The sequence below is a fragment of the Puma concolor genome, chromosome C1 (assembly GCF_028749965.1).
Source record: "Puma concolor isolate L17-30 chromosome C1, mPumCon1.1.hap2, whole genome shotgun sequence".
NCBI classification, from domain to species: Eukaryota; Metazoa; Chordata; class Mammalia; order Carnivora; family Felidae; genus Puma; species Puma concolor.
This window is the reverse complement of record NC_141674.1, coordinates 25,542,162-25,568,931: the sequence shown is the minus strand read 5'-3', so window position 1 is coordinate 25,568,931 and position 26,770 is coordinate 25,542,162. Positions and strand designations below refer to the sequence as shown.

General features: G+C 45.6%; 1 protein-coding gene across 7 annotated transcripts in view; it reads left to right on the top strand.

Moving 5' to 3' along the window:
• The window catches only part of CSMD2 (CUB and Sushi multiple domains 2), a 602,428-nt gene that overhangs the window by 524,259 nt on the left and 51,399 nt on the right, over positions 1-26,770 (top strand). For 5 of the 7 annotated variants that reach the window (XM_086716392.1, XM_086716389.1, XM_086716388.1 and 2 more), the window contains 9 exons: positions 1,158-1,346; positions 4,238-4,384; positions 6,920-7,108; positions 12,807-12,992; positions 13,404-13,598; positions 15,273-15,446; positions 16,502-16,675; positions 22,199-22,372; positions 25,813-26,001. In XM_086716392.1, the coding sequence (XP_086572518.1) occupies positions 1,158-1,346; positions 4,238-4,384; positions 6,920-7,108; positions 12,807-12,992; positions 13,404-13,598; positions 15,273-15,446; positions 16,502-16,675; positions 22,199-22,372; positions 25,813-26,001 (1,617 nt within the window). The remainder of the gene's footprint in view (positions 1-1,157; positions 1,347-4,237; positions 4,385-6,919; positions 7,109-12,806; positions 12,993-13,403; positions 13,599-15,272; positions 15,447-16,501; positions 16,676-22,198; positions 22,373-25,812; positions 26,002-26,770) is intronic. The other 2 variants (XM_086716393.1, XM_086716394.1) reach the window with 1 other exon arrangement.

Here is a 26,770-nt window from a genome sequence, read left to right as displayed (position 1 = left end):
AGTCCTTGGCCTTGCAGTTCCAGAAACTCTCCTTTGTCAGTGTCCTAGAATCCAGCACATTCAGGAAGCCTGTCTAAATGCACATACACAGCAAAATACCAATTTCTCTGTTTGCAGTGATTGGGATAGTGATTGGGATACTTGCAGCTACTGCCCAGGGCATGTCTCTTTCAAGGTACTGAAGAAGTTGATTCAGTCCTCAAAACTTTACTGTGGAGTCCTCAGCCCAAGCAAATAGAGGTGGATCATCCTCAAATTTATTTCAAATAGGATTTAGTGACACTTCCCTGTACCCCCAGGAGAGAGCACCTCCCTGGTTTCCAGGATGTGCAGGGCTCCTCTGAACCAGAATCTTCTCTAGCCTCCCTGGTGACAGACACAAGAAACCCAATCTAGCCCCTCCAGCAACTCCTGTTCTAAGTTCTACATTGACTGTCTTCCTTAGGGTGACATATTTGTCTTTAGATATCTTAATACTACTAATCAAGCCATAGCCAAGCTCTGCTAGTTTCTTCTGTTCCTGGTGTAATTACCATCATCATCTCTACAATTTATGAAAGAACTATGTTGCATGCTTTAAGTATGTTATTTTCTATGGTATTATATATATTATGTTAACTAATGTACAATTATATAATGTTGTATAATACAATAACCCTGTAAGGCAGGTGTTATCTTTCTGCATTGGAGGTGGAGAAGCTATTGCACAGAGAGAAAATAATTTGTTCAAGACCACATAGCTAGTAAGTGACATTATAAATCCAGGTGTGTTTGACTCAAGATTCTGTGTACTTTCCTCTTCCCTATACTCTTCTTTGTACAAATCAAACCCATTTACTAGATTAACTCTTGGATTTAAGGATGCCTTACTGTTGTTTCTGTATGTATAATCCTCAGTTACTCCAAAGCCCATATCTGAGCTAGGATGTGATCCCAACAACTGGCCTCGCCTGAATCCCAGGAATATAGTACCCTTGACACAGAATCTGAGGTCCCCTCATGCCATGGTGCAGTATAATGATGGGTGTTGGGATCTTGTTTGAATGTGCTCAAATACTCTTGTTCCAGTGGTTGTCTTTTGTGACAGAGAAACGTGTTGGCCCCAGATCCATCTCCATCCCATGTACCTGGTATTTCTCTTTCTTTCTTTCTCCAAGTGCACTGCCCAACGAATGAGCTTCTGACAGACTCCACAGGTGTGATCCTGAGTCAGAGCTACCCAGGAAGCTATCCCCAGTTCCAGACCTGCTCTTGGCTGGTGAGAGTGGAACCTGACTACAACATCTCCCTCACGGTGGAGTACTTTCTCAGTGAGAAGCAGTATGATGAATTTGAGATCTTTGATGGTAAGTCAGTCAAATGTTGAATAGTTCCCTGCTGCAGATAGCACAGACCTGCTTTAGAACCTGAGGGATCTGTGCCATTACCTCCATATTAGAGCTTTCCAGAGGCTCCATGCAACATCTTTCTGTACCACAGAAATCCCAATACTTTGGTAGCTGCTGAATTGTATGGACATGGGGCAAAGCTGCTTGTATTGTAGGCTCATCCTGCTACAGAACCCTTTCCCACTTTAGCACCTCCTCAAAGCAAGTACCTTGAATGTCATTCAACAAATGGATCATAGCAGTATTCCCACATGGAGAATACGCTGCCTCTGAAACCCAAAGGAGGGGCCACCAAACACTGTGCTTCTTTCTTGGTAGTAGAAGGGAAAAGGTGTACTAACTTGCTCTTTAATTTGGAGAAAAAGTTTCAGCATGTCCTCAAACCACTGGGGAAATTTCACCCAACTCTTTGTAGGACTTATCTCTTACCCTCTGGAGCCATGTGTCTTACAAAAGCATCTACACTAATTGTCCCTTCTGGCTCATCAGAGGCAATTAATACAACATCATCATATAGAGAACCAATATGCTATATTCTGCAGAATGTCCAGATGGTCCACGTCTCTTCATACTATATTATGACAGTGATCAGTAGAATTAACAATGCTCTGGGGCAAGGCCATGAATGTATACTGTTGTCTATCTCATGTGAATGCAAATTGCTTATGATCCTCCTTTCTGATGGGTATGGAAAGAATGCATTGCTAGATCAATAACTGCATTTCATGCAACCAAGGCTGTGATCATCTGCTCTAATGAAGATACTACATCTGGTACGTCTACTGCAAACGAGGGCCACTACTTGGTTAAGTTGGTGCTGTGAGGTGGATCTGGGCCAGGATTTCATTTATTACCAACTCCAGACACCTCTATTCCAACAGAGGAGCCAGCGATAGTGCTTCGGGTCCCCTGGTATCAGCATTAATTCACGCTCTGTATCCAAAATCTTTGGAATACCTGGACATTCCCTTTTTTCCAGTATTCAGTTGCCTGAGGAAATAGCAGTAGGTCTTTAGGGGGGAGGACTGGCAGAATTACTACTATCTATAATTGATAAGATTTTGTAGGGCCTTTTTCATGGGGACCCAATCTCTCCTTCAGGCAAAGTGTTCTGGAATAAGAAATGGAACCTAGCTCAAGTCTCCAAACTGGGTGAGGGATTGCAACTTTCCATTGGGGTCAGCTTTTCTCACCTTTTTGACTATAGATCTGTTTTGTTCATCTATTCATATATTGGGAGGCTGCCTGTCTACCTTGCCCTTAAGAATTTCATGTTTTGGGGACACCTGGGTGGCTCAGTCAGTTGGACATCTGACTTCAGCTCAGGTCATGATCTCACTGCTCGTGAGTTTGAGCCCCACATTGGGCTCTGTGCTGACAGCCTGGAGCCTGGAGCCTGCTTCAGATTCTGTATCCGTCTCTCTGCCCCTCTCCTGCTCTTGCTCTGTCTCTCTCTCGAATATAAAATAAAACATTAAAAATTTTTTTAAAAAAGGGGGGTGCCTGAGTGGTGCAGTTGGTTAAGCATCCAACTCTTGATCTCAGCTCAGGTCATGATCTCACAGTTCAGGAGTTCGAGCCCTACATCGTGCTCTGCGCTGACAGCATGGAGCCTGCTTGGGATTCCATCTTTCTCTCTCTCTCAGCCCCTCCCCTGCTCATGCTCTCTCCTGTCTCAAAATAAATAAATAAACTTAAAATTTAAAAAAAAAAAAAAGAATATCATGTTTTGTGAGACATCACCATAGATCATGCAGGGTAGGCCCTCCCAGCTACCATTCCAACCTTGCTGCACATTTTAGTAATTATGCAAGCCTCTGCCTGGCCCCTGTATTCTAGAATCTTCTCATCTCCATCAACACCAGGAAGCCCTATTCTATGGCAGCATCTCCTTCCATCAGTTTAGGCCAACAGAGGGTAGATAGGTGTTACTCAGGTTGTCAATGATGCTGATGTTCACCCCCTCACCAGTGTGTTCCTCTTTGCTCTAGGAACTGGAGTATATTCCAGGGCCTCCTGAGAGACATGGTCAGCTAGTGGGTGTTCTGGTCTGATACACCTATTCTTGCAAGCCATTTCTCTGAGCCTTTTGACCCCTTCCTTCATGGTTTGTCACAGCAGTTCTGATGGCTCTATTTTGTTTAATGTGGTCCATTGCTTTTGCCAAGCTTCCAAGAGCCATCTCAGCAGCATATCAGAACCATCACTCAGGACTATTTCCAGGGCAATAAATCCTGTTATGGATTATTGAGCTTTATACTCTGCCTCCCTTGAACCAACTGCCTTTAATGCACTCCCAGGCATTAAAGGTGGGGAAAAAGAAGAGGGAGGGCTTTCTGGAAGAGCCTTGGAAAGGATTATTGGGGAACAATGTTGTGTGTAACATTGAAACATGATGTTTGCATGTAGCTTTATTGCTATTTATTCATTTAGTACATACTTTTTCTATATGGCAAGCACTGAGCTATTTTTAGTATGCACATGAGAAGTAGGTGGCAAGGTGGAGGTTCCCAGTTTGCAAACCAGCTCTTGCATTAACCAGCTGCTTGACCTTGGCAAGTCTCAAGATGGCAGATAGATTTCGTCTCTCCTGCCAACTCCTATAAATTGGTACTGACTTCCTGGAGCACTGCTTTAGGGCTCAGGAGGAAGGAGCACCCAGCACAGTGGCTGGGGATGCAGACAGAGGAGCAGAAGTAGACCATTGCACCAGCCCTGACCATCTGAGCCTAATGTCTTCTCTTGAGGAAGGGAAATGGCAGCTGGTTACATTTCAGGTATCGAATCAAGGTACCTAATCTCTAGCACCCATGCTAGTCTGTAATTCTGTGTCCCGTACTCTCACCCAGGTCCCTCAGGACAAAGTCCTCTCCTGAAAGCCCTCAGTGGGAATTACTCGGCTCCCCTGATCGTCACTAGCTCAAGCAACACTGTGTACCTGCGCTGGTCATCTGACCACGCCTACAACCGGAAGGGCTTTAAGATTCGGTATTCAGGTGAGTAAAATATAAGGACTCATGAGAAGGGCTACAACCCCTGAGCCCTTGAAGTTGCTCACCCAAAACAGCCAAGTAAGCCATGGGCCACATCCTGGTCAATGGCAGAGATCCTACCCGGGGACTGGCAGCCTGTCTCCTCTGAACCTCTCTCACTACAGCTGCACAAATGTCCCTGGCGGTCTCCACCTCCCCTCTTTTGCCCTTTTCCCCACTTTAAACTCTTCCCTCTCTTCTTTTTGTACTTCCAGCCTATTGTGTCTTTTGGATAAGTTTATTATATATCATCTGATAATGCCTATGAGGTGATCCCATCCCTAACACTGTTGAAACATTAATAAAAGTTCCTAAAAACTGAGAAACCCTAAGATGTGGGTCTCCACGTGGGAAATGTTAGGCAGCAAAGGATGGCCTATATTTTAAGTCCAGGAGGCTTTGTTCTGCTCTGCCAGCCAGAATCATAGGCAGAGGCAGGTCAGGGGCCAAGCCAGGCAGACGGTTGACCAGGGCCACAATCTACAATGGAGCACAGAAATATCCCTGGAAATGTAATGAAATGGAGAAAATGGAATTTATCCGAACTCTTATCATGGGGATTACTGTCTCTGGTTGGAAAGAAAACTTGATAAGCAGCCTGACACCCATTTCGAAGGGGAGTGGGTCCATGAACTTCTGGCTGGGCTCTGCAAGCTTGGAGGCAGAAAAGAATTACTTGAGACCATGAGGAGTTCCACAGGTGTGGCTTCAGGAAAAAGCAAACCAGATGAAGCTGAGGAGAACACAGAAGGAGAAGGTTCTTTACTGTCTCAGAGTCCATTTTCTCTGCAGACTGAACCCTAAATTCCTTTCCAGCCACACACACATGAGGAAGGGGCGCTTCCTGACCCCCAAGGCCAGTGACCAGCTCTGTCACAAACCAGCCAAATGATTCCTAGACAAGTCACTGAACCTCTTCAGGCTTCAGTTTCCTTATGATGAAAAAGGAACCTTAAGGTCCCTGTCAGGTGAGGTTCAGGCCACTTCCAGGCAGTTCCCAGCAGCTGCTTACACAAAGGAAAATATAGCATGTAGTTAGCAATGCACTGTGATGGTTGCTAACCTAGGAACTAAAAGCCATTAAGGAGTTGCCCTTTCCTTGATGTTCTTAAAGACCAATCACAAAAACAAAACAAAAGCAAAAAACAAACAAGCAAACAAACAAAAAAGAGACCAAACCAAACAAAAACCAAACAATCACATGTTTGGTCACAACTGAGTCAGTTGTAATTAGAATACTCACAGAAAATGACTTAAGTACATGGTGAAACAATTAGTACTTCATGAAAATACAGTAGGCTTGTATACTTTGTACACACATCCGACACTATGATCAAGTGTATTTTATAACTGAGATTCCTGTTCTTGACTGATGTAAACACATAGGTCCGATATACGCAGGACACAGGTGGCGAAGCAGGAGCAAGGAAGCACGTCTGGCCTAGAAGGGCGGTATTTAAAACACCATTTTCACCAGCAGAGGGATGTGGACCTCAAATATGAGACCAGAGGACCTCACCATGGGGTGGCTGTAGTAAGGGCCTTGGCACCTTCATCCTCCTGCGTCCCGTGCCTGCCTGGGAGACCTGGCCAGAGACTCTTAGAGCAAACAGAAGTACACGTTCCGAGTGTTCCTCTGGCCACCCTCATTCCCCGCCTCACAGAACTTTCTCTGTGGATCGCTGGCAGGAGTCTTTATGATCAGCACCCTGAGGCCAAGATTTTTGACTATTTTCTTCACAGTGGTCTTCCCTGTACTTAGAACATCACCTGGCACATAATAGGTGCTCCACGTCTGTTTGTCACATAAGTGAATGAAATCCCAGTTGAAGCCATGAAGGGGCTTCACTGAAGGGGAAACAGGACCGTGGATTTCATGTCCTGGATTGCCACGGCTCCCTCTCCCCCAACCCCCTACAACAGGAAGGAGAAGGACCATTTATTGAGCACCAAGTGCCCTGCACTGGGCTGGGGACTTTACAAACATAAACCCGTTTGAATTGTCCAAAAACCTATGAGGCAGGCGTCTCAAATCCCAAAACATAGGTGAGGAAAGTGGAACTCAAAGAGCTTCAGTGAGCTCTTTGTCTCAAGTCACAGCGCTAGAAAGGTCAGATACAGGACTCCAGAGTCCACACCCCTGCAGTCACACTCTTCTGGAACCAACCCCACTGGGGTCTATCTCCTGTGCCTCTTTGGGAGCTGACAGGATTTGAGAGCCTGAGCTCAGCTGCAAGATCAGTACTGCCTCCGGGCCACAAACGGGACCCAGGGCTTCATGGTTTTTTCTCTTCTTTTCTTTTCTTTGGCTTTACTACACTGGCCATTTCTCAATATCAACCACTCAGATCTTCCTAAATAGCAGTGGGCCTGGCAGTGGCAGAGACAAGGAGATTGGTAAGGGAGAGGAAAGGGGAACAAAAGGGGTGGCACGTGCAGGAAAGAGCACATCTATCTTCTGCTTGCACGTGGTCCCCTGAGCCTCTTCTTGTTGTTCAGCTCCCTACTGCAGCCTGCCCAGGGCTCCACTCCATGGCTTCCTTCTGGGCCAGACCAGCACCCAGCCCGGAGGCTCCATCCACTTTGGCTGCAACGCCGGCTACCGCTTGGTGGGACACAGCATGGCCATTTGTACCCGGCACCCCCAGGGCTACTACCTGTGGAGTGAAGCCATTCCTCTCTGTCAAGGTGAGGAGTACCTTGGAAAGGGGGTGCCCAGTGGCTCTGATCCTTCTCACATCACTTGGGTTTGTCCCAAGACCCATCACTTCCAAATATGGGTTTCCTCATTGATAATTCATTCTTTCAGCGAACATATATTGAGGGTCCATAATATCTCGAGCCCTGGGGATATACATATGCATAAAACAGTCTCAGGGTGTTCAGAACAATAAGGGAGAAGATACGTAGCCACATAAATGCAAAATGTCAGGGGAAGGAAGTGCTGTATCAGTAGTACAAACAGCATTGTGGGAGCCCAGAGGTCAGATGGGACCTACCTCCCTCTGGACAGCTAGGGAGGACTCCGAGAAGAGAGGATGTTTGGGCTTGGGCTCATAGAGCCGGTGGGGGTTGGGGCCAGGCATTAGCAAGGAAAATATTCTAGGCAACAGCAAGAGCATTTGCAAAACCAGGAACCTGGAGAGAGATCAATCACAAGATATGCAGAGCAACTTGGGCTGCCTGAAGCAATAGGTTGGAGGAAGTGAGGGACAGAGGGAACCAGGGTGGAACAGCGACCATCACCATGTTCGTTGTCAGCAGTCAAGCCCATGATATGTATCAGGTAGTCTGGCATATATGAAAGGCCTGCATTGCCTTTCATAATTGATGGGATTTGTTTTCCCTTAAAGCAATATAATTCAGACTAGAGATCGGGGGAAAACAAAACTATGGATAATGCAAAGCGTTGCTGAAGGGGAGGTGGGTGGGGGGACGGGTTAAATGGGTGATGGGGATGATGGAGGGCACATGTGATGAGCACTGGGTGTTGCATGTAAGCGATGAATTACTAAATCCTACACCTGTAACTAATATTATATTACATATGTGAACCCATTGGAATTTAAATAAAAACTTGGCAGCAAAAAAAAAATGACCTATAATCCCATCAGCTGAGATCACTGTGTAACATTTCAGCACATTCCCTTTGATCTTTTATATGTTGTTTACAAAAATGGCATCCTCAGTGCACAAAGCTCTTGATATTTTCTTAGCATCTGTCACATAATTAAATACACTTCCTCATCATTATTTCCCATGGTCGTGTAGCATCACGGAAAAACCGTCATTTATTAAGTATCATCCTCTTGTTGGTCATTTGAATTCCTGTATTGTTTGCTACTGTGAACAGTGCTGCTGTTAAAATCCTTAGAATCCCATCATTGTGAGCATCCATATTTATTTCTTAAAATAAATTCCCAGAAATGAGATTGTTGAACCATAACCTGTGCAGAATCTGCAGCTTTTGACATTTACTGCTCTCCAGAACGTTTGTCTTCGCTTCCACCAGCATGGGAAAGTTGTCTTTTCTGCCATAGTCTCAATATTATGTACTGCCTTAAAAAAAAAAAAAAAGAAAAGAAAAACTTTGCCCATCATACTGACAAAAACAGGAAATCACACTGATGTTTGATTTTCCCGTGCTGTGGTTCCTAGTGTGGTGGCGTACTTTTTAGGGATCTGTCATCTCTGACCCTCTTGCCTGTGCCTGAGCTTTCTCAAACAGTGTGTTCCCAGAGAATGGACTGTCCACAAATGGCAAATGTCATTTGGCTTTGGTCTCCATGTCTCCAGCCTTTCTTCTGAAGCTGCGGTTGGAACCTACCATGCCTCTCATATCTGTTTTCTTTTGCCACTTCCCCAAACTAAACCTCTCTAGGCTTCTGTGTACTCATCCCCATACTACTTTGTACCTGGCCCCATCCCCAGGCTTTCCACTGATGCCCTTCCACTCAGCCATTCCCCCTGAGCTCTCTGGAATCCTGGTTTCATGGCCAACCAGCATATACCTTTGGCCACTACCCAGAGGGCCGTCTTCGCTCTCCCCTCACAGAGACTAGCTCTCTTCTGAGAACACAGATTCTGGGGGCCTTTTAAGCACAGGGTGTTAATCCCCCATTCTCCACATAACCCAGGACCAGGAAAGGCCTGGCATTCTTCCAAACCATGACTTTCCACCAACAAATATATCTCATTAGAAATCCTATGCCTTCTAATTAGCTTTCTCTCTCCTTCCCCAGGCCATTCTTTCCCTACGTAGTCTCTCCCTGAGAGATCGCATTCCACCACCAGCTTCCAATACTTGGCAATTCTGTCCCCACCTCTCCTACCCATAGGAAGTGTTCCTCCTACCTCAGAGTTTGTGGACCGTGCTTTGGCATGGAGATCAGGTCTCAGACTAGGAAGTTATCCTCTGTCGTCTTAGTTATCCACAAGGGAAAAGCCAGACCACAAGCCGTGAGAAGCAGCCGCCATCTACCTCCTTCACCTGCTGTCTCCAGACTGCCTGACTCCTCATGCAGAATATCAGTGGGGATCCAAGTATTTCTTCATAAAAAGTTCAAGGAAGCAGAGCAGTTGATCACAATTTGACTAACCTAGTACCACCAAAGGAGTTTAAAGTCTTGCTGTTTAGGCATTAAAAGAGCATCGGGGCACCTGGGTGGCTCAGCTGGTTAAGTGTCCGACTCTTAATTTTGGCTCAGGTCATGATTTCATGGTTTGTGAGTTCGAGCCCCACGTTGGGCTCTGTGTTGACAGTGCGGGGCCTGCTCAGCATGCTCTCTCTGCCCCTCCCCCATGCGTGCAAGCACGCACATGGTCTCTCTCTCTCTCTCTCTCTCTCTCTCTCTCTCTCTCTCAAAGTAAATAAACAAAAAAAGAGCTTCATATTCAAGTGCTCCTTATTTCTTCATTCCTCATGTTCTCCTCAGTTCCTCCTAATTTACTCATTCCTTCTGTTTTCCAGTCTTTGAAGCCTTCCATCTTGATATCCCAATCCCCCTCTCTCTGGACAATCCATCCTTCCCCATATCATAATGAAGCCCTGGCCCTGTACCTCTTATTGGTTCTAGTAGCACCGAGTATCACTGTTGGCCAATGTGGATGGGACCTTCCTCTACTTGACTTTTTCTGGGTCTGAATGAGGGAGGTCTGAGCTCTAGACTAGTTACAGAGGTGGGGATGGATGAGGAACAACAGTGGGTACTCAGATTAACTCCCCTCCATCTGTACTAACTCCTGAACTATCAAAGGGCAAACATAGTTTGTAAGTATTGATTTCTTTCAAAGACCACACAAGCTACTCCTACCTCAGTAATGTGTGTTCCTCCAACAAACATAGTGTTGACGCTACTCCTTATAAAACAATGACCACAGCCATGTTGCTGCACACCTTTGTCTCCTGAGCCATCACCTTGAAATTCATTTCTTTGTCCTCTTGTGTTAGCACTATCATTTTTATATCCCATATCTTACCCCTTCTTGGTTTGCACCCTCTTTCTGATAGAGTGTAGCCTTAAGTAAATTCCTCGTAAAGGGTTCTTGAGAAGGAAATTCTCTGAGTCTTTAAATGTCTGAAAATATCTTTATTTTTGCCCTCACATATGCATGGTAGGTTGACCAGGCAAAATTCTCAGTTCCAAATCACTTCCTTCAGAAAAGCATTCCATTTGGACATACATTGCTGCTGATAGGAAGTATGATGATTCTGATTCTCATTCCTTCTCAGGGATGTCCTGTTTTTTTCTCTCTCTGGGAACTTGGAGGAACTTGTCTTTTGTCTTCTGAAATTCCATGATGATGTATCTAAGAATGGGTCTCTTTGCATCCTTTTGTCTCCCTTTCAATCTGAAGACTTGCATCTCTCCAGCTGTGGGAAATTTTCATCTGTGACAGTTCCACCCCTATACTTTCTCTGATCTCTCTTTCTGGAACTCTGACCTGTTGGATGTTGGGCCTCCTGCACATTGACCTCCTGTGTTTTCAGTCCCCTTTTCTCATTTTCAGGTTCTGTCTGTTTGGTCTATATTCTGGGAAATTTCCTTTACTTTTAATCTCCAGCCTTTCTATTTAATACTTATTTTATCATATTTTTAAATTATTTTTTATTTTTTTATTTTAGAGAGAGAGAGAGAGAAAGTGAATGGGAGAGGGGCAGAGGGAGAGAGAGAGAGAGAGAGAGAGAGAGAGAGAGAGAGAGAGAGAATCTCAAGCAGGCTCCACTCAGCATGGAGCCCAAAGTGGGGCCCAATCCCATGATTCTGAGATCATGACTTGAGCTGAAATCAAGAGTCAGACACTCAACCATCTGAGCCACCGAGGCACCCCGACAATCACATTTTTAATTTAAGAGAGCTTTCCCTTGTTCGGTTTTTTTTTTTTTGGTTGTTGTTGTTGTTCCTTTTTCAAAGCACTCTGTTCTCATTATATGAATACAATATGCCACCTTGACTTCTCAAGACACTGCTAATCAAAAGTTTAAAGATTATGTATCGTCTATTTCCTGAACTGTGTCTGTTTCCTAAAGGAGAAGTCTATTTCCTTTTTTTTCTATTTTTTTTAACTTGTTTTATTTTTTTTTTTTTTATTTACATCCAAATTAGTTAGCATATAGTGCAACAATGATTTCAGGAGTAGATTCCTTAGTGCCCCTTACCCATTTAGCCCATCCCCCCTCCCACAACCCCTCCAGTAACCCTCAGTTTGTTCTCCATATTTATGAGTCTCTTCTGTTTGGTCCCCCTCCCTGTTTTTAGATTATTTTTGTTTCCCTTCCCTTATGTTCATCTGTTTTGTCTCTTAAAGTACTCATATGAGTGAAGTCATATGATTTTTGTCTTTCTTTGACTAATTTCACTTAGCATAATACCCTCCAGTTCTGTCCACATAGTTGCAAATGGCAAGATTTCATTCTTTTTGATTGCCAAGTAATACTCCATTGTATATAGATACCACATCTTCTTTATCCATTCATCCATCGATGGACATTTGGGTTCTTTCCATACTTTGGCTATTGTTGATAGTGCTTCTATATGCACATGGGGGTGCATGTGCCCCTTCGAAACAGCACACCTGTATCCTTTGGATAAATGCCTGGTAGTGCAACTGCTAGGTTGTAGGGTAGTTCTGTTTTTAGTTTTTTGAGGAACCTCCTTACTATTTTCCAGAGTGGCTGCACCAGCTTGCATTCCCACTTTTTTTCTATTTTTAATCTTATCTTTATGTCTTCCATACTACTGGTTTTCTTCACATATATAGTGATCCTTGATTATTCATATTTTAAAGGAAAGTCTAGATTAATTTTTCCAGGTAGCAGATGTGGGCTACCTTTGTTGCAATTATATACAGATATCGTTACCCACTAGGTCTCTCACATGAATAAGAAGTTAAATTGAGTATGTAGTAGAGATGAGCAGGCAGAGGGGCAGATTTTAGGCTAAGAGTCCTTATGTCCTCAAATTAAAAGAACTTTACTCTGGGATACCAACTCACACCTTAGCAGCCCTGATTCTTTCAAGGGAGTTCCTATTTTTTTCCTCTAGGAGGAAAGACAACCCTCTCTCCTTTATGTGGGGAACAGATGCCTGAATGCCTCTTCACTGGTTTTGTGGGAAAGGATGGAGGAGAACTGGTCTCACCTGCAGCTTCTCAGCTCCACTTCATTCTCAGCACACTTCTATCTACAATCCATCTTCCGAAGTTTTTTTTTTAAGTCTCCTCTGCTGCTGACCCTCCCATTTTGCTTTTTGTTATAGGCTCTTCTGCTTTACCAGTCTTTACTGTAATTTTATTAGGGCCTTGGGGGAGAGGAAAGATTAAAATATGTTCTCAGAATACCATCTTGAACCAGACATGCTCATGTTATTTTTTTTCTCTTTGCTAGCTCTTTCCTGCGGGCTTCCTGAGGCCCCTAAGAATGGAATGGTGTTTGGCAAAGAGTACACAGTGGGGACCAAGGCTGTGTACAGCTGCAGCGAAGGCTACCACCTCCAGGCAGGTGCTGAGGCCACAACAGAGTGTCTGGAGACAGGCCTTTGGAGCAACCACAATGTCCCCCCACAGTGTGTCCGTGAGTCCTTGGGCAGTGGAGATGGGCATAAGGAGGGGCTGGGTATGCAGCTGAAGAGATTCCTGCAAGGAGTGAGCTAAAAACCCCATAATGAGAGGAGCGCCTGGGTGGCTCAGTCAGTTAAGCATCCAACTCTCAATTTCGGCTCAGGTCATGATCTCACAGTTCGTGAGTTCGAGTCCTGCAGTGGGATCTGTGCTGACAGTGCAGAGCCTGGTTGGGATTCTCTTTCTCCGTCTCTCTCTTCCCCTCTCTTGCTCACTCTCCATCTCTCTCTCTCAAAATAAATAAATAAACATTTAAAAAAAAAACATAATAAAAAAAGACTCTGGAGTCTTGCCAGTGTCGTCCATAATTAATTAATTAATTAATTAATCAATCAATCTTCCTCCCTGCCCCTTGTCTCCCCAGCTGTGACCTGTCCCGATGTCAGCAGCATCAGCGTGGAACATGGCCGATGGAGGCTCATCTTTGAGACACAGTACCAGTTCCAGGCCCAGCTGATGCTCATCTGTGACCCTGGCTACTACTACACTGGCCAAAGGGTCATCCGCTGTCAGGCCAATGGCAAATGGAGCCTTGGGAACTCTATGCCCACCTGCCAAAGTAAGCCCAGGACGGGATGGTGGGCAAGTTGGCCCAGTGCCTCCTACTTGAACTATACCATACATGGGGAAGGGGAGAAAGGAGGTATCACAAGGGATTGCAGTGTACCTCTTTTTGAACTCTCATCTAGAGTCAGGAGCTGGGGAGCTGCCTACTCCTTTAAGGAAGTACTTCTCAGCATCTTATTAAAAAGCTGCCTTTGTCCAGGAGAGCATCCACTAATTCACATATTCAACATTCACGCCAGGTATTATAGAAGTATGAAGATAAAAGGTTGTGACACCTACCGAAAAGAAGCTTATGGTCTGCTGGAGTGGCAGACAAAGTAAGGAAGCAATGCTTATGGGGTGTGAAAGACCCGTAACAGGAATGTGTATAGGAGGAATGGGTATAGCACAAGGGGCAGGCACCTAAGTGTGTCTGCCTTTCCTTCTGCATTGTTAGTTGTGTTTGTTGGTGTCTTCAAGACAGTTTCCAAGGTCAGGGTCCCTGGGGAAGCAACTCTGAGACAGAGGTTTATTATGGAGTACTCTTAGGATTACTGCCATCTTGTGTAAGGGAAGGGGAGGAAGAAGCCCTGGGAAGATGGTGAAGTTGAGCTCTGATGCACTATCAGTGAAGCCCTCAGCTGACCCCACAGGGAGCTCTGAAGCTGGGATGGTCCTTCAGAACTGCCACAAGTTGGAGCAAGAGGCCTTTATGCCTACACAGTGACCAAACTTGGGGTACAGGATGCCCCAGGAAGAGGGCATGATCTAGATGGCAGGACTCTGCAGCCAAGCTGTCTGAAGAGGGCTAGCAGCTAAGGGTCATTTACCAGCAGCTGGGGAAAGAAGTCCTTTGGTCCTAAGTGGGGGTCTAAGTGGCCCACCACAACACCCACTACAATAGGGATAGACTCATAATATTTACGTAATCAATACAGATGTGATAGAGGAGGTAGGTGTTTGTAACAGGGTAAAAGTAAATAGCTTGTCATTGAGCAGTAGAAAGTTTGCGATTGGGTGGGAGAAGGAGTGATATCCTCCCTACACTGATGATTCAAGTCACTGTTGTCTTTATGTATCCAAGTTTAGACCCCACCATGGACTATAACCATGTGTGTGACAGAGCAGAAGTCACAAGGGTCTTAGCAGCTTTATCACCATGAAGGATCTCACATTCGGTGTAGTCTTGGCCATCGGGCCTCATCTCACATGCCAGCCAGTGGCCATCTCCGGTGCCTTATTGAGAAGGAATAGGAGGCTTCTGCTGCACTCAGCAGAAAGGACAAGGGATTGATTGGTAGTGTCTGCCCTGGACACCAAGGACACCACAGAATCTCTGCCTCTAGTGTAGTGGTTCCTAACCAGGGTACATATCTGAACTGCCTGAAGAGTTTTTCTTAAAAATGCACACGCCTGGACCTTATCTCTATAGATTGTGAGACGTAGGTCCAGAGTACAGCCTGGGCATTTTAAAATCTCCTCCGGTGTTTCTGGCCACACTTCCAGTTGAGAATCACTGTTCCAACTGTAACATCACGCAAGTCACTGCCATGTCTCACATTCGGCTCATGAGTCCCAATAAAGTTAAACAGGTCTCATCGTTGTCATTATTCTTACTACTCAGAAGCAGCCTGTGTCCCTCCCGTTCATGCTGGCTTTTCAGAGTACTTTGTGATTTCTTTTTTAGTCATCTCCTGTGGAGAGCTTCCCATCCCGCCCAGTGGGCACCGCATTGGAACACTGTCTGTCTATGGGGCGACGGCCATCTTCTCCTGCAATTCTGGATACACGCTGGTGGGCTCCAGGGTGCGGGAGTGCATGGCAAATGGGCTCTGGAGTGGCTCTGAAGTTCGCTGCCTTGGTGAGTGACCTCCCCAGATCTATCCTCCTCATTTTTCTCTCCTCAAGGCAGGTTAGAGCTTTCTAAAGTTGATTGTAGTCTTTGAACAGTCTACCTATGGAATAAAATGCGTAATCCAAACACCAGCTATTGGGCATGGACCATGACTAAAACCCTGAACTTACTTCTCTTGGGGCACCCAAAAGAATGGGAAGAATTTCAAGTCTGATAAGACAAAGTTATATAGTAAGCAAATGACAAAAGCACAAAAACAACCTGGCTTACAAAGAACAAAGTTATGGTTTCCCCCACGGCTAATGCATTCTCTACCAAACCTTAGATTCTAAGGTTTTCTCTCCTCTCAATTCTTTCTTGGAAACCTCAAGTCCAAAGGAGAGTCTCAGCTACACAGACCTGACAGCGTAGATTTGAATGTCTGTTCCAGACTGAACAGTGCTGCCCTCCCACTGTCTCAGGCTTCTTGTTAGGGATACAGTCATGAATTATGTCCATACAGATTCAAAGAATACCAGTGGAAATTCTAGGAATATACTCTACCCAAACCCCACTCAATAAAAGTAACCCACCTAGGTTAAGTTGTCTGTGTCTCTTGCCACTCAAGGAGAAGGAAAGGTGGGTTTAGCCAAATCACCTGTTTGTGCATAGTCATTTCCAACTCAACTCAGCTGGGCTTTGACTGCCTTAATGTAGACCAGGTGCCCTCCATTCAGTAGATGTTCAGTCAATGCTACCTGATGAAAAAAAGAGGGAGACGACCCCAAAGGCAGGGAACAGTGATCATTTCTAACCCACAGACAGATACAGAAACTACAGTTCAGAGATGGATGGCCTTCTAGGATTCAACCTTGGGATCTGGGGATGCCATTTCTGTCATGCTAGGATTCCTAAAGCTATTCCTGGATAGCTATTCCCAGAAGGACGTGGAGAAAATAATGGGTGGCTGGGTCCTTCGTCCTCTTCCTCACCATCCATGTCTCCCCAACCCTGACCAAATCCCTACTCGTCTTGTATAAGCTCCTCTTCAATTTACACTCTTTCCTCATCTCCCACCAAAGCCGGACACTGTGGGACCCCTGAGCCCATCGTCAATGGACATATCAACGGGGAGAACTACAGCTACCGGGGCAGCGTGGTGTACCAGTGCAATGCCGGCTTCCGCCTGATCGGCATGTCTGTGCGCATCTGCCAGCAGGATCATCACTGGTCGGGCAAGACCCCTTTCTGTGTGCGTAAGTATGTTATCCACTCTCCCTAGTCACGGGCTCAGACTCAACGTGGACTTTCTCCCTTGTCCTCTTGATTAGGTTAGCTGGAGGTTTTGCACACTTGGTTACTTTTTTTCAAAGACCCAATCATTACATCTCTTGTTTTCAGTTTTCTGTATCATTAATTATTGCTTTTGTCTTCACCATTACCCTCCTTGTGGTTTCCTTTGGTTAACTTGTTTGTTCATTTTCTAGCTTTTGAGTAGCAAATCCAATTCATTTATTGTCATTCTTTCCGTTTTTTACTGTTATTGATGTAAGTGCTTAAGGTTATAAAATTTCTTCCAATAACTGCTCTAATCAGATCCCATAGGTTATAATAATTAATGTTGGATTGTTTAGAAATTCTATAATTTGGGTTATAAATTAATTTCTTCTTTCACTGAAAAATTTTTTAATAGTTGTTTTCTTTTAATTTCCAGGCAGAAGGGACTTTTTATTTTTATTTTGTTATTCATTTCTAATATTACTGCACTGTGTGTAATATTTCTACTTCATTGAATTTATCGATGCTGTCTTTATGGCCTAATATTTGATCAACTGTTATGAATGTTTCATGTGCATTTAAGAAGAAAGGGAATTAGGGTATAAAGCTCTGTATATAGTCATAAGGTGTGCCTTGATTATGTTGTCTGTACCTTACTGACTTTTGTCCACTTGACCTGTTTTGTTCCAAGAGGTGTGTCTCAAAGTTTTCTATTTTTAGTGGTCTTCTATCTTTTCTTGCATTTCCTGTAGTTTCTGCTACATAAAGGTTAGTTGCTATGTTATTTGGTACATGCTCATTCAGAACTATTATATCTATTGCAAACTGCGATTTTAGCCTTTAAAATGTCTTCTGTCACTTTTAATAATTTGTAGTTCGACTGGCACTGGGCCTGATATAGGGCTTACAAGCCCTTCTTTCATCCTTTTTCCATTTGCCTGGTACACTTTGAGCCATCCCTGTATTTTAGCCTTTCTGAATCTTGTACACAGCAGAGAGTTGGGCCTTACCTTGTGAGCCCATTTGAAAACCATTTCCTTTAATAAGTTAGTTATACTCATTCACATATATTGCTGTGACTTACATGCTTGGTCTTATATCTGTCGGGTTTTATACTCAGGAATTTCTTTCGCTATATGATGTTTTCCTTACTCACCAACCCCCCCCCCCCCATTTCTTTTGGTATTTAGGGAAGTTTGTAGGCTTTTATGCCCATTTCCTGTAGTCAGTGCACTGACACACCAGGATCCTTTTTCAGTTTGTTCACATTTACAATAGACTTTCTCTAGATCAATATCAGGCCATTCCCTGCGCCTCTCTTCTCTTTTCCGAACAGTCTTGCTTTCCACAAAGGCTTGCAACAGAAGCATGAGACACATTTTGCCTGGGTGGCATGTTTGTTTTTCCACTTACACATACTTTAAAGTTTATAGCATTCTCTGTCTTTTGGTTATGCTGCAGGCCTGGGCTTTCTACAGTTTTATTCGTTCTTCTTGTTAATCTGCATTTTCCTCGTTTTTTGGATGTAGATGACCACCATTCTTCTCAGCTGCCTAGAAGTAATTTGGAAAATTCTTCACTTTTTAAAGTTCCCTGAAGTGAGCCTTTATGTAAAGTGCAGGTTGTGTTGTTTAATTTTGTAATTCTTCTTCATTTGGCTCTTCCTATATGAGATGGAGCAATACAATAATGAGACTTATTGAATGAGCAATGCATGAAAAATTAGTCTTAATAGCTGCTTGAGTATTAGGATTACACAAAGCAAGACCCATCTCTATTCAGTCACTCTTCCAAAGGGGTCTAAACTAAACATTTGGTTTCATCCAGAAGATGCAAATTCCAGTGCCTTCAAGGAATTGGCACAGAATGTACATGCAGAGATGTGGGTTATAAATAATAGGGAATGTTGGAGTCAGAAAATAAATGGAGAATGTCTGCCTAAAGATGTTTAATTTTAGAGCTGGTATGCACTGAAAAGCAGTGTAGTAAGGTATTTAGACACTTGGACCCAGGACCTAGACTGCCCGGATCCTACCCAGAATCCAGTACCTCTGGGACCAACCCCCATTTTATTCTGGAGTACAGAGACGTGGGGAGTACCTGGAGGAGGAAGAAAAGAGAAAAAGAACAAGCATTTATAAGTGATTACCCTGAGGTCGGCACTGTGTTAGCTGTCACCATGTGTAAATCCAAGGTTTCCATATTACTCTCCAAACCTTCTGGCAATCCCTATCTCCTCGGTTAGCTCTCTCATCCATCCCCAAACAGCTACTGCACGATTTACCTCTTCCCTGAACACCCACCCTCCACCTCCTCCGCCTACATTCGCAGCAGATAGCGAAGGCAGATAATGAACCTGGCCTGAAATCAGAGGAGCTGGTTTCAGAGCTCAGAAGAGCCACCTGGAAACAGTGCCCCCAAACAAGTCTCCCGACTGCTCTGAGGATGACAATGGTGCCTACCTCACAGGGTTGTGGGGACTAAATGAAATAATGCAGATAGACCCCAATAATTATTAGCTGATTAGATAACCTCACTTTCTATTTTGCAGAGATGATAGAAGCCATCAAACAATAACTCCTTCTGCTTCCTGCTTCCCACCCACACATCTATTCTTCTCCCTTCCCTCCTACCTCTGTAGAAGAGTCTCTCTCTCCAGGCCCAAGGCTGTGCCCTCCATTGATTCTCAGATCCCCTCCCTCCTGCCTCCTTAGCGAACTTAATCTATTTTTAACTGTCTCCTCTGTACTGCTTACCTTTCCTTTCTATTAATTTCCCTCAAGCCCCCATTAAGTGTTCAAGCTTCACAGAGACCTCTATTTTCCTTCCTAGTGGGGTGTTCTCCACCTCTTCTTTGCAGCCTGTACCAATCAGGGTCCCCAGAGAAACAGAGCTATCTGGGGTATCTGACACCTCTTGAGGCTCTCCCTGTGGCTTCTGGGACACTCCCACCCCCTGCTGGGCTTTATTTTTTTTCTACTTTGCTGACCACCCCTCAGTTCCTTTGCAGGTGCTTTCATGACCTGTCCTTCAAGAGGTGGTACCCCCAAAGGTTTCCTACTCAACACTCTTCTCTCACTTTTATGAGTGGTCCTTAGCCTTTGAGAAGGGGCCTCATGACCTTTTGTGAATCTGGAAGAGGGGCGAATCCTCTCCCAAGCACACTGCACCCACCCAATATTTTGCATATCATTTCCGTGAGTTCAAAGACCCTGTGAAGATTGTCTCCCCTCTCCCCCCACCTTGCTGATCTGGCAGGGTCCTGTTCATCCATGAGATCCAGTGTAGATGGCATGCTGTTTCCTCTGGGAACCCTCCTTAACCCACTCTCTCCCCTGTGGAGGGTAGATGCCCCTCTTCTTCGTGGGCCTCTATCCCAGCACCAGCACACTGTGTTCTAACAGTCTGCTTCCCTGGACTGGGAAGTGGCTCCCTGAGGTTGGAGACCATATCATATTCCTCCTTGTATATCATCAGAGCAGAGCAAGGTACCTAGCACATAGAAGGAACTCGGTAATGTTGAATGAAAAGTAAATGTCTGAATCTATTTTCAAAGCAAACCTATTAATGCAATTCAAAATCCTTACTTTAGAGATACAGAAAGTGAGCTTGGAGTGAATTGTCCAAAGTAAGGAAAGGGCAGAGCTGAGTAGTAAATCCTGGTCTGCTAGCCTCCACAGCCCACCCTCATCCTAGCACACCAGGCAGTCTCAAACCCCTGCAGTCCACTAACACATGTGTCCTGCTCTGCTCGGCCCTCTCTGCTAGAGTCAGGGATACTACTGTTGAGATTTACATAAGACAACTGACCCAGAATGATGCCAGAGTTGGCCACGGCAAAAACTGGGCCCCGCCTCCTGCCTGCTCTTGCTCCCCCATCTCCATTCACACCATCATGGTTTGGGGTGGGCTCTTCGTGGATCCAGTTGTTGGGGTAAGAAAACCTTCCTCGTGGTTTCTCAGCCTCAAAATCCAGAACCAAGAGAAAGAGCTGGCAAAAGCATCAACTGAGACTTCAGTCTGAAGAGACTAGGTGGGGTACCAGGCAGGTGCTACAGAGAACTAAAGGCTAAGGAGCAAAGCAGAAACCCTGGTACCCACGCATCCATGTGCTCACCGGTCTTCCAGTCAGCAAGTATTTATCAAGCTCCTCCTGTATGTCAGGCACTGGTCCCGACCCCAAGGATGTCACAAGAAACAAATCAAAGAACCTGCCCCCATGGAGCTGACCTTGAGGTGGAGGGAGATAACAATGAACAAACAAAGAGCTGCATGTAGAGCATGTCCGTTACTGTGGAGAAAAGTGGAGAAGGCAAGGGGCCCGGGCAGTGCTGGGGAGGTTGTTTATTGGGTCATAAGGGATGGCCTCGCTGAAACGGTGACATTTGAGGGGAGACCTGAAGGTGTGAGGGCAGGAGCCAACGGATGTTCTGGCAGAGGGGAAAGCAAGTGCCAAGGCTCTGAGGCAGGCACTTATTTTCAGGAGACCTCAGAGAGACCAGTGCCACTGCATGGAGGGATCAACTCCAGGTCCAGGAGGAAGGACGAAGCTGGGACGAAGTGGTGACCTTCTCACTCTGGGGCCAGGCCTTTGAGCACTGGGCTCTCCCCCACTGCCCTGCCTATAATTGAACAAATCACAAAATAAAATGGCCTGCAAGGATTCCAGAATATCACCTTTATTACTAATAAAGCCTATGTTGGAAGCCATAGTTTAAAGTAAAAGCCATATGGGGTCTGCTAAAAAAAAAAAAAAAAAAGCAAACCCAGAATGGGGTGGATTCACACCATCAGAGGCAAGTCTGCAAGGACAACACCTCCCCCGCCCCATTGTTGGGGAGAGCCTGTCTCCAGGGGAGCAGCAGAGAGCACTGCCACTCACAGGCGCCGGGTCCCAAGAGGAAGAAGGCAGCACTGGGCCAAGCATGACTGCTCATTCTTCCCAAATTGCACAGAGAAGGGCCAGAAATTACACGGATTGAACTCCCTTCATCTGGAAGGAGTAGAGGGGAAGGACTGTGCTCTCAACAACAGCTTTGGCTGAGCCACTGGTCTGGCATGGGGAGCAATCCCTCCATTCGGGTGTAGTTAGCATTGACTCTGGCTCTGTCAAGCTCAGCCAGGAAGTAGGTTGGGCCTGAATCCGCTGAGGGGTAGTCATCGCATCCAGTGATGGAGAGTGGGCATGGGGTACGACAGGGATAGAGGCAGAGAAAATGAGCAGGACTGACAACCCGGACAACAGAACTACAGGCCTAATGCCTCATGGGGAGTCACAGAGTGATTTCTCTCAAGTTGTCCAAGCTACAGATGTGCCTTCAAGGAAGAAGGTATGTCCCCATGCTGATTTCAGGAAATAAAGGTTTTATAGCTAAGAGACTATAGTTAGACTTAGGCCTGAACTTCACTCATGGGCATGAGAAACACCAGGTGAGAAAAAGGATGCACTTTAGGGGTATGGAATAATAGGAGGGCTTACCTATTTTCTGTTTTGGTTGCAGCAATTACCTGTGGACACCCAGGCAACCCAATCAACGGCCTCACTCAGGGCAACCAGTTTAACCTCAACGACGTGGTTAAGTTTGTTTGCAACCCTGGGTATATGGCTGAGGGGGCTGCTAGGTCCCAGTGCCTGGCCAGCGGGCAGTGGAGCGACACGCTGCCCACCTGCAGAAGTGAGTCACCATTCTTCTCCCACCTCATCCCCCGTACCGCTACCATCTGTGGGGGTGACCCCGCAGCACAGGCCAGTGGATTCAGTCCTGGTGTTATTTTGATTCGGAAGGGGAAAACTGAGGGCAAAGAAGGGTCATAAATGAGGACTTTCTCATCCCCCAGATACAGCCATGTAAGATTTCACCATTGGTTATATAAGCAAAACAAACAAGTTGCACCTTCCAAAACAGAAATGGAAAGCAGTCTTCTTGCTTACATTTCCTAGAACAAATAACTCATCCTTATCATATAAAGCCCCATTCTTGACAAAAGAAAAAATCAGAAAACTTAGAATGAAAAATAAAAAGCAAAGAGCATAGGGGTTGGAATGAAGCAGGGAGGAAGAAAAGAACCCAAGAAACAGAGACTGAGCAGAGGATGCTCTGGCCTCATCTGGGCTACTTAAGAAATAGTTTCTAAAGCATTTCATGGCTGGTCACAATAGTAGGGGCAAATGGAGCTGCCTCATACCAGGAATAGCCTGGCAGACTCAGTGACATCTGAGTGGAGTGTCAAAGCAGACAGAACGTGAACGACCCCAGCCCTGACATGGAGCTTGATCGAATTGCTATAGTCATGAGGACACAGTCTCTAGGAGGATGGCTCCTCATTGCAGTATGTGGGGGTGCACGGTGATTGGCTGTGCAGTGTGTCACAAGTCATTTGTAACTGATATTAAAGGACCAACATTTTCAAATAAATGAAGATGCATCACAACTACCCCTAAAAATAACATCCCTCTGATAACATTTTAAGATGCCATTTTGAGTGAGTGAAAGTCTCAGAAAACACAGGGAAAACTTCCATAAGCTGGTGTTGGGCCTTCCTTCGATCATCTTTTCAGGCAGGAAAGAGTTTGGAACTTGGTTGCTTTGGGGTATTATTACCCACATCCCCTATCAAGAGCTGTGCTCCATCTCCCCAACATGAGATACAAATTCTCGTAACTGCAGCTCTGCCCCCACAGGCCCCTGCCCAGAGTAACAAACTCAGGACCGGTCTCGGAATCAGAGGGCTAAGGTAAAATCTTAGAAGTCATGGCCTCCAGTCCTGCTCCCACCAGCCCATTGTCTACCCTGACAGAGTGGCCAGTCTAAAATGCAAATCTGGGGGCGCCTGGGTGGCGCAGTCGGTTAAGCGTCCGACTTCAGCCAGGTCACGATCTCGCGGTCCGTGAGTTCGAGCCCCGCGTCAGGCTCTGGGCTGATGGCTCGGAGCTTGGAGCCCGTTTCCGATGCTGTATCTCCCTCTCTCTCTCTGCCCCTCCCCCGTTCATGCTCTGTTTCTCTCTGTCCCAAAAATAAATAGAAAACGTTGAAAAAAAAAAATTTAAAAAAAATAAAAATAAAAATAAAATGCAAATCTGATCAAGCCATTCCCTGTTTGAAATGCCTTCCCAGACTTCCCAATGCCCTTACAATGGCACTGTCCTCTGCCTCAGCCTCACCTCTGCACTGGGCCCTGGCCACACTGAACTTCTTCCTTACACGTGCCCTGTGCTCACTCGTCCCCAGAGCACTCCCACACAGTCTCCTCAAATGCGTTCTTCTCCATCCCACTTTGTCTGGATGACTTTTACCCAACCATCAAGAACCAGCTTAGGGGCGCCTGGGTGGCTCAGTCGGTTAAGCGTCCGACTTCAGCTCAGGTCATGATCTCACGGTACATGAGTTCAAGCCCTGCATCGGGCTCTGTGCTGTCAGGTCAGAGCCTGGAGCTTGCTTCAGATTCTGTGTCTCCCTCTGTCTATGCCCCTTCCCCACTCACACTCTCTATCAAAAAATGAATAAATGTTTTTAAAAAATTAAAAAAAAAAAAGAACCAGCTTAAATGTCACCTTTTCTTGGAAGCCTTTCCTGCTCCACCTCCTACACTGGGCTAGATGCACTGCTTTGTGCTTCTAGAACATTCTCTGCTACCCCTATCAGAGCACTTATCAAACAAAATAATTGCTTGTTTGTCCTTTTCTCTCTAGACCAACAGTTCCCAACCTGGGGATGATTTTATCCATCCTCTGCCTCAACAGGGGACAGATATCTAGAGATATTTTTCATTGTCACACCTGGAGGGTTTCTATTGGCATCTAGTGGGTAGAGGCCAAGGATGCTATTGAACATCCTACAATACATAGTTCTGCCCCCACAACAAAGAATTAGCAGCCAAAATGTCCACAGTGCCAAGGTGGAGAAATTCTACTCTCAATTGAAAATTCTGTGGTATCTTTACTGCCCAGCACACTGCTTGGCATTCGATATATGGCAATAAATAGTGAGAATCAATGCATGTTATGTATTTATTTTGTGACGCCAGCCTCTCTGAGCCTCAGAGAAGTTCGTCAAAGGTAGAAATATCTTACATTTTAAAAACTTATCAAAGATTTTTTAAAAATACCTATCCTGGGGGGCGCCTGGGTGGCGCAGTCGGTTAAGCGTCCGACTTCAGCCAGGTCACGATCTCGCGGTCCGTGAGTTCGAGCCCCGCGTCAGGCTCTGGGCTGATGGCTCGGAGCCTGGAGCCTGTTTCCGATTCTGTGTCTCCCTCTCTCTCTGCCCCTCCCCCGTTCATGCTCTGTCTCTCTCTGTCCCAAAAATAAATTTAAAAAGTTGAAAAAAAAAAAAAAACCTATCCTGGGATGCCTGGGTGGCTCAGTGGGTTAAGTGTCCAACTCTTGATTTCAGTTCAGGTCATGATCTTACAGTTCTTGAGATCAAGCCCCATGTAGGGCTCTGCACTGACAGCACGGAGCCTGTTTGGGATCCTCTCTCTCTCTCTCTCATTCTGTCCCTGCCCTTCCCCGGCTCCTGCGTGGTCTCTCTCTCTCTCAAAATAAATAAACTTTAAATAAATAAATAAATAAATAAATAAATAAATAAATAAATAAATAAATATTTAAAAAGTGGTTAAAACACTTTCCAAAAAAGACCAACCCCTGTTGGAGTCAGCTCAGCTGTATCTGTTCTACAACGATCAGCAGCCTTGCTACACCAGGGTTAGGGCACCCAGAGACAAGGGAGTCATGCCCTCAGGGGACTTGTGTATTCAAACAACTCACCATCTAGGCTGATAAGGTCAGCAGTAGAGGTTGGTGCAAGGGAACACTGCCAGGGCAGAGGTTAACCAGTCTGGGAGGGGGTGGGAAGGCTTCTCCAGAGAGGTGAGTTTAGCAAGACGTGGAAGAATGAATCCCTTAACCAGGCTATCAAAGTCAGTGATCAGGAAGTACAGCAGCCTGAGGACCAGCTCACCCTCCCAGGCAGGATCAGCTTCGTGCTACCAATTTGTCTGGACATTTTGCCATACTGGGAATGCATGCCTGTTTGGACATGTGAATTCCCGTTTAGAAGCATAAGACAATCTTTGCATCCTGGTTTCTGTGTCTAATTGTCCCCTTTCATTACAGTCATCAACTGCACCGATCCTGGGCACCAAGAAAACAGCCTGCGTCAAGTCCATGCCAGCGGCCCGCACAGGTTCAGCTACGGCACCACTGTGTCTTACCAATGCAACCACGGCTTCTACCTCCTGGGCACCCCGGTGCTCAGCTGCCAGGGAGATGGCACATGGGACCGTCCCCGCCCCCAGTGTCTCTGTAAGTAGATGTCATCAACTCAGAGTGATCACCCGTGCAGACTGACGGGATGGCCCATGTCCAAGTACATGTCCTCCTCGTGCGTGTGTGTGTGTGTGTGTGTTACATCACAATGACAGTCACTCTGTCTGCATCTTAGGCCCTGTTGGGTTAGTTTCACACCAACTTATGCACTCTCTCTCTTCCTAGCTAGAGGACTTTCCTCTTTCTCTTTCCTCTTTGCTGCACTGCTATCCTCTTTAGCCCTCAGGGTGCTCTGCCTCCACAACAGACTGTCTGGCATGACACTGTCTCAAACCTTACCCCTTCCTTGCTTTTCCAGAAAAATAACACATGAACCCCTTTCTTTTGAAGGACTGAAGCAGAAATGCCACAGACTCTGGAGGCAGATTGACTGAGATGTGAATTCTGGCTTTGCCCCTAAACAAGCTGTTTGGTTTGACAAAAGTCTATTAAGCTTTCAAGCCTCCATTTCTTCATCTATAAAAATGACCCTAATACTTATTCCATAGAGTTATTAAAGGGTTAAATTAGAAAAGCACGGGGCACCTGGGTGGCCCAGTCAGTTGAGCATCAGACTCTTGATTTCAGCCTAGATCATGATCTCATGGTTGTGGGATTGAGCTCAACATCAGGCTCCACACTGGGCATGGAGCCTGCTTAGGATTCTGTCTGTCTCTCTCTCTCTCTCTCTCTCTCTCTCTCTCTCTCTCTCTCTGTCTCTGCCCCTCCCCCCACTCATGCTTTCACTCTCTCTAAAAAAAAAAAA